The sequence below is a fragment of the Neofelis nebulosa genome, chromosome 10 (genome assembly GCF_028018385.1).
Source record: "Neofelis nebulosa isolate mNeoNeb1 chromosome 10, mNeoNeb1.pri, whole genome shotgun sequence".
In the NCBI taxonomy this organism is placed as follows: Eukaryota; Metazoa; Chordata; class Mammalia; order Carnivora; family Felidae; genus Neofelis; species Neofelis nebulosa.
In genome coordinates this window covers 66,187,880-66,199,193 of record NC_080791.1, presented here as the reverse complement: position 1 = coordinate 66,199,193, position 11,314 = coordinate 66,187,880, and the positions used below count along the sequence as shown (strand labels likewise).

Here is an 11,314-nt window from a genome sequence, read left to right as displayed (position 1 = left end):
AGCTTGAAATGAAACATGAGAGCGGCATTTCAGCTCTCTGGCAAACAAAGCACAGTGAACACGGTGAAGGAGTGATTACTGCAGGGTAAGCCTCCCCCTCCTTTCTTTTTTGGAACTTGGTGGACCCTAAGCTAAATTTCTGACATTAGACATGGTTTTTCGAGTGCTCTGGTCATTGGGCAATCAGAAAATACCAGAGCTCATCTTGATAATCTTTGCCGCAAGCATCATCTGAGAAGGCAGTTGTGGTGTGGTGAAAGCACACTGGACATGGGGGTCAGACTGTCTGGGTTCTCTGGGGTAACTGGGTGGCTCAGTTGGTTGAACATCCGACTCTTGCTTTCGGCTCAGGTCGTGATCTCCCAGTGTCATGAGTTCGAGCCCTGCATTGGGCTCCATGCTGACAGTGGGGAGCCTGCTTGGGATTCTTTGTCCCTCTCTGCTCCTCCCCCACTCATGCGTGTGGGCACTCTTTCTCTCTCAAAATAAGCAAAAAAAAAAAAAAAAAAAAAAAAAAAAAAAAGCCTGGGTTCTCAAGTCTTTGCCTTGCCTCTTCACAGTCAGAGGGCCTGGGTGGAGACACAACTTCTTTGGACCCTCTGTTTCTCCTTGTATAAATGGGGATAATGGGGATAATAAATCCCGTATATCTCACAAAATTGTTAGAAGAGCATAACAATGTATGAAAAAATACTTATTCTGTGCTTGATAAACAATATACTCTCAATATATGTGTGTTGGGTTATAACTGATGGCATTTGTGCTCTTTTCTACCACACTCTCTCCCACACCCATACCACGTTAATAAAACAAATATGAAGGTAACATTTTAAAAATTGCTGTATTCAAAATTAATAATAAACTTTAGGGTAAATAAGCTTTAAAACAAAAGTACATAAGCAAAAATAAATAATTTACACGGACCCACTAACCTAATTTTCAGAGGAAAGCCATGTCCAATTACAGTACTACTATCCCGGGCTCCAGCCTATGGTCAAACTTTGATAGTTCATTATTTTTAAAAAACAGTAACAAAAAAAACTGAACGCTAAGTAAAATCTTTAACAAAACCAAAGCACTGGATTTAACTTTTTAATTTTAAATAACCAAACTTTCTCATTTTATACATAATCCAATGTAATGGATCCAATTCAATATAATTAGCATTTCAGCTTGAAGAGTTGGTATTTTAACAGGGATGGAAAACTATAATGAATAGTTTTCAAACCGTGAGGTACAAAAAAAAAAACCAGACACGTATACAGTAGAACAAAAACTGCAGACACTCTATTAACTTGGGGAAATATTTGAAGGCTTTACATCCTTTATTATCCATGATGGCTTCTGGAATTGATTGTTTGAAGTATAGAACCTTTAACATTTTAGATACAGCCTTTATTTTATTTGTCACAGTAAGTTAAAAATCCATCATAAGACTCCATAAGACTTTGCTGATCTTGCATGTGGACTCTAGGAGTTTGTGAACTGATAAAAGAGTAACATGAAAATTTACTGTATTGCCCTAATTTCATACATCCTTGTACACAATGAATCAGTTTGGGAATCTATTCCAAGGGTTATATACACAAAAGTGTCAAGAATAAAATGTTCTCCACTCTTGCATAAAAACGTGTACAGTATTTCAGGAATGGAAAAATTCTAATTTTCCTGGGCCCGGGTTCCTGGGTGTCTGCTGCCCGAAGATGAAAGGCTCCTCCTGCTGCGATGCTCCACTGTTCTGAGGATTAATCATCCAACCCTGGTGTTTCTCCTTGTTGGATCCTAGATGCTATTCTGATGGCTTCTTCCAGAGATGGCTGTTCTCCAAGCTGAAACAGGAACAGACACAAAGCCACAGTCAAGATAATACCGAAGAAACAGTATATGCCCGAAGTAAAATCTCTGTAATTCTGACACCTGGACTCGTTAAGATACGACTGCTGATCCAATCATTAAGAGCACACAAAAAATTCTTGCAGGAGAATAATGTAGTTTCTTACTTTAGGATTTTGCAGTTTTGTTTTGTTTAAGTAGGCTCCGTGCCCAACCTGCAGCTTGAACCTCATGACCCTGAGACTGAGAATTGCATGCTTTACCTACTGAGTCAGCCAGGTGCTCCATCTTTCTTTAGGATTTTCTTTTAAGCTTATGTTATTTAAGCTTATATCTTTTAAGCTTATATATTTATTTTGAGAGAGAGAGAGAGAGAGAGAGAGAGACAGCAAGGGAGGGGCAGAGAAGAGGGGAGAGAGAGAGTCCCAAACAAGCTCCGTACCATCGGCCCAGAGTCCCGATGTGGGCTCGAACTCACAAACTGTGAGACCATGACCTGAGCCGAAATCAAGAGTCAGATGCTTAACCAACTGAGCCACCAGGCACCTCTTCCTTTAGGACTCTGATAAACCTTCACTCATGCAATGGACAAAAGATGCTCATCTTTTCCAATGGAGGTATTCAGAGAGCTTCCTGAGTCTTTAGCTTCTATACCATAAACTAAATTAAAAACAATGGTTGGCATTTTCCTGAGTGTGTTCTCTTTTCCAAGTAAATACATGAAAAACAACTCTTCCCAAGGAAAGGTAATCTGTATTCTAGACTGTCTGCCTGAATCCAGTGACTTCCCCAAGAATAGTTTCTTCTGTCTTCTGATGTTCCCCCAACATAAAATAGGGCTGTGCAGTGATTCTCAGAGGACTAATTTGGGTCTACGTTTACACTAGGTTCATTTCCAAGTGCTTTACAGAATCCTGCCTAATTAGACTTATTTTGAAAGTAAAGATAGCTGGCTGGGTACATACTGGGATGTATACCAGAAGCTTTGTTTTTCTTACTATAAATCCCCCTAAAAAATATAAAGATAATAGCGAACAAAGTGCCAGTCTCTTTGAAACCACCTCAAACACAGCAATTTCCTTCTAGTGGCTAAGTGACACAGATTAGTCTGTCCCCAGCCTCCCCTAAAGGTTCTGAATAAAGCACAATGTGCAAGGTTGAGAGCTAGGAAGTAGCTCTCCTTCCTGTTGACTAAGGACACCTGCTACAGAACTCACCTGAACTGCAATCTGGGTGCCATTGGATGTTGCCACTAAGGTCAGAGGTCTGGTTTCTGTGGTTACTAAATGATGGCTGTGCTGTTGATGCCCCATTTCTGATGAGGCAGTATGGAATGCTGCCAAGTCCTGAGCCACAATTGCGACCTTAAACAAAAAATACACAAAATAAAGCTATGATTAAATACATTAAACTCCATTTAATGCAAGGGACTGTCTTGAAATTTGAAAGGAAAAACTCCCTTCTGACCACAGACTTGTAGAAGCCTAAAGTTGGAAGAGAACTTCTATATTATCTTAGACTCTTTTTTGTTTGAAGAAGTTGAGGCTCAAAAAGAAGGCATTTATCTAAGCTTATGTGAACCAATGACATAACAGGGTAGAGGACACTTGGCAGGTAGGTCTGCTACACCAGGCTTCATTAACCAGGACAGACGTGACCATGCTTAGGATCTCCTACCCTAAGTGGCTGCTTGGTATGTTACACATGTAGAGTAATTCATATCTCAAATGTCTATTTATTCCTGAGTTGGGATCAGTGAAACATAATATATACTATTTTCTCTTGTTTACCTGATGCATTTTTTTTAATTAAAAAAAACTTTTTAAAAATTTTATATAGAGAGAGAATGAGCAGGAGAGAGGGGTAGAGGGAGAGAGAGAATCTTAAACAGGCTCCATGCTCAGCACAGAGCCTAAGGTGGGGGTCAATCCCACAACCCTGGGATCGTGACCTGAGATGAAATCAGGAGTCAGACGCTTAACCAACTCAGCCACCCAGGCACCCCTACCTGTTAGGACTTAAAATTAGATTTCCATTTAACTAGGAAAACTGAAAAGACTAGGGACTGACTGGAAGGGATGACAAGGGAACTTTCTGGGGGTGATGAAAATGTTGGGGATGGTGTTATATGTGTGTGTATGTGTAACAACTCACTGAATTGTAAATTTAAAATTTGTACATTTCACTGTAAATTTTACCTCAATTAAGAAAACATAGATCGTGAGTCGATCTGAAAAACATGTTCAACTTCGTTAATGATCAAATGAAAATAAAAACAGAATTCAACTTCTGCTTGTAAATTACACAAGTATGTTAAAAATCTTCAATGCTAGCAAGAAGAGTACAGTGAACCAAGAAAGCTTTTAGATCCATGGTGCAATTGTTAAAACTTTTTGGAAGAAAAATTGGCAGTATGTAGCAAACAGCTTAAAATACTTTATATCATTAATCCAGTAATTCCATGCTAGAGTTTGTTCCTATGAAGATAATCAAAGGCTTATACAACAATTTATGTTTGTGGAATGAGTTAATGAGTTCCATTTGATAGATTATTTTACAAATGATAAGAATCCTTTTACAAGAACATTTAATTGGTATGAGAAAGTGCTCAGAATGTAGTGTTAGATGGATGACAAGCATACAAAATTATAATCCTAATTCTGTATACACACACACACACACACACACACACACACGAAGTAAGTAGTCCTAAATGTTGAGACTAGTTATTTTACAACAAAAGATTATAGCTGATTTTTAGTTTGCATCTCTATTTTTAATTCTTCTGGAAATATATCTGCAAGTGGTATTAGTGGATCATATGTAGTTCTATGTCAACTTTTTTTTTTTTTTTTATGTTGGCTCTAAGACCAATGTGGGGCTTGAACTCATGACCCCAAGATCAAGAGTTGCATACTGTACCAACTGAGCCAGCCAGATGCTCACTATGTTCAACTCTTTGAGGAACTGCTATACTGTTTTCCACAGTACTGGCACCGTTTTACATTCCTATGAGCAATCCACAAGATGTCTCTGCATCTTCGTCAACACTTGGTACTGTTTTCTGGATAACAGCCTAAACTAATGGGGGTGAAGTGGTATCTCACTGTGGTTTTGATTTGTGTTTCCCTTATATAACTAATGATGTTGAGCATCTTTTCATATGCTAATTGGCCATCTGTAAAACTCCTTGGAGAAATGTCTATTCAAGTCCTTTGCTCATGTTTAAATTGGATTGCTTGCTTTTTTGTTGCTGAGTTATAGGAAGTCTTTATTCTAAGTATTAATCCTTATCAGATACATAATTTGCAAATACTTTCTCTCATTATATAGAATGTCTTTTCACTCTCCTGGTAGTAGCCTTTAATGCACAAAGTTTTTAATTTTTAACAAGTTTAATTTATCTATTCTTCTTTCATTGCCTCTGCTGTGATACATAAGAAATAACTGTCATACATAAGAAATAATTTCCCAATCCAATATCATGAAGATTTTCATCTATGTTTTCTTCCAAAAAGTTAATCTTTATATATGATATAAGGTAAGGGTCCAACATCATTCCTTCTCACGTGGATATTTTTTTTACCAGCACCATTTGTTTAAAAGACCATCCTTTCCCACTAGTCAAATTTTAATTGTTGAGATTTAATGGACTATATATTTGATGGTTTACTTCTAGACTCTTTATTCTATTACATTAAGAATATATATTACTTTTATAATCTGAAATTAACAAAAAAAATTAACAAAAAATAGATACTGTCTGTACCTGCGAACTAGGTTTTCAAGGCACCTGGAAAACTGAGGCTAAGAAATCCAATGACCTTAATTAAAAAAAAAAAAAAAAAAAAAAAAAGGCAGGGAAAGACCACCTGCTTTCTTCCTGTGCATGTAAAGAAATAGGTAATTTAAGGGTTACAGATAATTCAAAGGAGGTGTCTGGACACCCCAAGTGGATAGTCATCAGCTGCCCAATGGCCTACAGTTGCAGCAGAAGGAGATGTGGCAGCAGCTGGTCCTCAAGGGAAACCCCCGCTCCTGTTGTGATATCCCTGCTTGCTGAAAGCTGCCTGCCTTCATTCCAGCCCTCAAAACTGCCTCTCCTAAAATTTTCCTAGTCCCCAGGCTACAGATAAGCTACAAAAGAATGCTTGGTTTAGGGCCACTATTCTTACAGACCTGCAACTATAACTGGTACAAGGTGTATTTACCCAGGCTGTGTCATACACCCAATCCAGGAATCCTAGAGCCATGGAAATGACTGGGACCATTCCGTAAGACAGCCTGAAAGCTAGTGGCTGGGTTTCGAGTTAGTTTCTGTTTTTGCATCGGGTATAATTAGCAAACAATAAAAAAGCATGAATCTTTAGGTGTTCTGTTGAGTTTTGACAGTTAGATACATCTGTGGAACCACCACCTAAAACAAAATAGAGAACAGTTCCTTCATATTCCATTCCATCAATTTCCTTCCCCCAGTCAAGCAGCATTTTCTGATTTCTATCACCATGGATTTGTTTGGTCTGTTCTTGGATTTCATGTAAGTGAAATCGTATAATATGTATTCTAGTGGAATTGCTGGGTCGTGGAGTGTAAGAAACCACCAAACAGTTCTCCAAAGTGGTTGTATCATTTTACACTCCCACTAGCATGTACAAATATTTTAGCTGCTTCATATCTTTACCAAGTGTTGGTCAAGTCTTTTTTATTTTAGTCATTTTGAGCACTTTTTTGTGTCATTGGCCGTTCTTGAGTCTTCTTTTATGAGAGGTCTGTTCAAGTGAGTGGTCAAATGATCTGCTCATTAAAATTTTTTTTATTTAGGGTGCCTGGGTGGCTCAGTCATTAAGCATCTGACTTTAGCTTAGGTCATGATCTCACAGCTCAGGAGCCCATGCCCCGCTTCGGGTGAGCCCCACTTCACTCTCTCTCACACTCTCTCTCTCCCTCTCTGCACCTCCTGGGATTCTCTCTCTGCCCCTTGCTCACTTGTGCACCCACCCGCCTCAAAACATACATTTTTAATTAATTTTGCTCATTTTTTATGGCCTATTATTCATCTTTGTATTGTTGATTTGTAGAAGTTTGTTACCTATTCTCAATTCCACTGTTAGATATACATAGCGTGAATGTTTTTCTCAGTTTGAGGCTTATCTTCTTCTTAAGAGGCTTATCTTACCTTTTTCCCAGTTTGAGGCTTTTCTTAATGGTGTCTTTTGGTGAGCAGAGTTAATTTTGACGAAGTTCAATTTATGTTTTTTTCTTTCCTTGGTAGTGCATTTTTAGGAAATCTTTAGCCAAGTTTGCAAAAGTATTCACTTCTCTTCTAGAATCTTTATGATTCTGAGTTTTGTATTTCAAGGTATAGAAGACTTTCTTTCAACCTTGTTCTTTTTTCTTGTTTTGTTTATCATAGGTCCTTTCCATTTTCATGTATATTTTAAAGTGAGATTATTTAATATCTTCAAAAAAGCCTCTGGAATTTTGATTGTGATGGTATTGAATTTATAAATGAATGAGAGCTACTAATTTTGACAGACTCTTTCATTGAACATGGTAAGGTACCTGCAGTGAATCTCAACATTGCTGTCAGCACAGTACAAGAAGATGTAAAATGTATTAATATCATGGATTTTAAGGGAAATGAAAAACTAAAACTACAGAGAGATACATGAGATTGGCAAAAATCCAAAAGTTTGGTACCTCTGTATTGACTATACAGAAGGGAAGAGGCGCTCTCGAATGCTGCTGGTGGTACTGTGGACTGTACAACACTAGAAGGGAAGCTTGGCACTACTTACCCCAATTACAAATGCATGTATCTTTTCACCCAGCAACTCCTCTCTAGGATTTACCTGGCAGACATACTCACCCATATGCAAAATCACATGAGCACACAAAGTTACATGTTTGAAACAGCACAAGACTTCGATTAGGGTGTTCATAGAGTAAAATATGAGACAGCTTTAAAAAAGAATGAGGAAGCTCTCTACATAATGAAATAGAAACATTTTCTAGATGTATCATTAAGTTAAAAAAAAAAAACCCAAGGTGAAGAACAGTATAGTTTACTACCATAAGAAAAACAAAAGTGGAGAAGAGGACTGTTTCTATTTATTTGTATATGCCTAATGAATGGCTGGAAGACTACACAAGAAACTAATAACAGTGGATTATCTCTATGGAGGCAAGAACGAGGTTGATGGAGGCAGGGGTAGGAGGGAGACTTTTCACTGCATACCTGTATATACTTTTTGATTTTTGAACTATGTGACTATATTATTCAAAATATTAAATAAACTTTGCCGATGAATTTTTCCTAAGTATCTGGTGAACACTTTATGAACCATTAATGAACCCTTAATATATACCTAGGCTTTATATTAAGTACTATGTACGTATTATCTCATTCAATCCTTATATCAACCTCATGGTGTAGATGCTACAATCACTCCTGTTTTACAGAGCAGGAAAACCTCAGACTCAGAAGGTCATGTGGCTAATAAGCCGTAAAACTGGAATTCAATCCAAAGTGTGTGAGATTAACACCACACCACCCTGTATATCTATGAAATAGTTTTGATAATGATATATGTATTGATTAATATAAAAAAATAGCAATCACCTGCTGCCCTTCTGTGCCCTCAGCAGTAACCATAGCAACAGAGTGCGTTCCTGCCGAGGAGATGACTGCGTCGTGAGCTGGGACCGTGATAGGTGTGCCATCCTGCGTTACCATCGTGATGGTATTGCCAATGGCTTGCATGTCAGCTTGAGATATGTTGACCTGTAACACAATGCATTTTACATATCAGTCTGTTTCTTGTTCTATTTGGCAATTTTTAGTAAGGACTAGGCCTAGTCCTTAAATAAGTCTACTCTGTGGAGCAAATAAGAATTCTATAATGGAATAAACTCTTTAGAAAGAGATCGTCAGAAAAACTTTTTATTTTTTAAAGATTTTATTTTTAAGTCATCTTTATGTCCAACATGGGGTTCCAACTAATAACCCCAAGATCAAGAGATCAGGGGTTGCATGTCCTACTGACTGAGCCAGTAGGTATCCCCAAACTGATTCTTTCTTTCTTTATTTAAAGTAGACTTCACGCCCAGTTCAGAGCCTAACACAGGGCTTGAACTCATGGCCCTGAGATCAAGACCTAGCTGAGATCAAGAGTTGGATGCCTGGGGCACCTGGATGGCTCAGTTGGTTAAGCATCTGACTCTTGATTTTGGCTCAGGTCGTGATCTCATGGTTTCGTGGATTCGAACCCCGTGTGGGGCTCTTTGTGCTAATTGCATGGAGCCTGCTTGGGATTCTCTGTCTCCTTCTCTTTCTGCTCTTCCCGTGCTCATGCTATCTCTCTCAAAATAAATAAATAAACTTAAAAAAAAAAAAAGAGTTGGACGCTTAACCGATTGAGTCACCCAGGCGCCCCAAGCTATTTCTTAAATGCACTTCCTCCTCTCCATCTCTACTGCCAATTTACACCCTTACTTTTTCCTTGTCTGACTTTCCACAATAACACAACTTCTTTTTAGGTATCCAGTCTAACCTTTTCTTAAGCCATCCTCTACCTTGACACCTTTTTAAAAGAACAAATTTCATTATGCTCCCTGTTCAAATCCCCAGGGCCCCCCATCACTAGAGTTTAGACTTTTTACATGGTATTCATGACCTTTTGCAATCTGGCCTTTAACAGCATCTGTAGACTCATCTTCCACTACTTCTAAACCAGCATCTGGCATTCCAGCCACAACTAATCATTTGCAGTCCCAGAGTGTCATATTCTCTTCTATTTTCCTGGCTTTTCCCTTCCCTTCACTCTGCCTGCCAAACGCATGAAAACTCCTCAAGATCCAACTAAATGGGGGGCACCCGGGTGGCTCAGTCAGTTAAGCATCCAACTACAGCTCAGGTCATGATCTCGCTGTCCGTGAGTTCAAGCCCTGCATTGGGCTCTGTGCTCACAGCTTAGAGCCTGGAGCCTGCTTCAGATTCTGTGACTCCCTCTCTCTCTGCCCCTCCCCCACTCGTGCTCGGTCTCTCTCTGTCTCGAAAAAATGAATAAATGTTAAAAAAAAAAAAAAAAGATCCAACTAAATGGCCATTCTCTAAAAGGGTCTCCAAGATTCCTTCAGGAATAATCATTTACTCCTTCCTCCAGGCTGCCACTGCACTTTACACATTCCTCAATTACATACCCATCATAAGAGGTTATTGTTCATTTAGAAATATCTCTCTCCTCGACTATGATACCCCCCCCTTCCTATATTCCCCACATTCAGCCTACCAAAGTATCTGGCATTGGGTAGACATTCCATAAATGTTTGCTATTTAACTGACTAAAGGAATGGAAGAGAAATCTAATCCCTGAAGGAAATGGGAAGGTTACATCTGGAGAAAATACATCGGGATAAGGAAAATAGCTGCTCTGGAACACATGAAGGGGGATGAGGCTCACTTTATGTGGTCAGAGAGGAACCAGGAGTGGCTGACATAGCAGGAGGTTCCAGTCTGATAAACATTAGAATTACCCAACAATGGAACAGGCTGCTTCTTTTGAAACTGCCTTATCTGTTTGGGGGCTCCTGGAGAGAGGAATTCTCTTGGGAGGGAGGGAGGGAGGGAGGTTACATCACATTACTTCCAGAGGGCCTCTGTCTGTGATGATCTAATTCAAGAAAAAGTCTTAGGATTGATGCTAAATTAAAACCGGGTTAGTAAATATGTTTAATCTTGCACAGCAATCAGTGGACAAAGAATACTGTGAGGGTGAGGAATTAGTGCCATCAAAAGTGAGGGGGAAGGGAATGAATGGGATGGTACAAGCACTTTTAATTTTCCAATCCTGAATATGTGCTGCTTCCTAGTTAGCATCAGCATGGTAACAGTTATCAACACAAAGGGCAGATTCATCATGGGAGGTAAGCTCTGAGAGAGACAAGTAAGGAGAGAGTTCTCCATGGAAAAGACAGTTATACGAGGATAAAGAACCCCATATGCTCATTTCTACCAGGTACTAAGACAACCTTAGTTGGAGCCTAAAAATAAAATCAAGTCTGGATTATTTTAGGCTAGTGGCATCTAGAAACGTTCAGAGAATAACCATTATACTGCTTTTCCTGGGGAAATCAAGATACCTTTCTATGAATTCTGGGAGATAAGTTAAGTGAACTTCCATGACTCCAGGGAGGGAGACAGACACACTTTGGAAATTTTATAAGTTTTGCCCATCACTGACTTCCCAGGATCTTTTAATGATCAACCCCTCAGCCAAGGCTCTGTTGGTTTCTCAATCTCACCTCCTGGATCTAATCAGCTACTAAATCCTATCCTTTCTCTGAATTATATTTTCACACAGATCCTTTACTTTTCAAGCCCTCCATTTCACTGTGGTTCTGACCTCTACCACCTCACCTTTGAGCTATGCCAATAACACCATGGGAATGCTGGACTCACAACCATGCTGTCTCTCCTAAT

General features: G+C 39.0%; 1 protein-coding gene across 6 annotated transcripts in view; it reads right to left on the bottom strand.

Annotated features, from left to right (window-relative positions):
- Positions 1 to 822: 822 nt before the first annotated feature.
- Positions 823 to 11,314, bottom strand: part of ZNF143 (zinc finger protein 143) — a 55,333-nt gene continuing 44,841 nt past the window's right edge. For all 6 annotated transcript variants that reach the window (XM_058688197.1, XM_058688198.1, XM_058688193.1 and 3 more), the window contains 3 exons: positions 8,456 to 8,617; positions 3,051 to 3,197; positions 823 to 1,829 (listed from right to left, as the gene is read on the bottom strand). In XM_058688197.1, the coding sequence (XP_058544180.1) occupies positions 1,746 to 1,829; positions 3,051 to 3,197; positions 8,456 to 8,617 (393 nt within the window). In that variant the 3' untranslated portion in view covers positions 823 to 1,745. The remainder of the gene's footprint in view (positions 1,830 to 3,050; positions 3,198 to 8,455; positions 8,618 to 11,314) is intronic.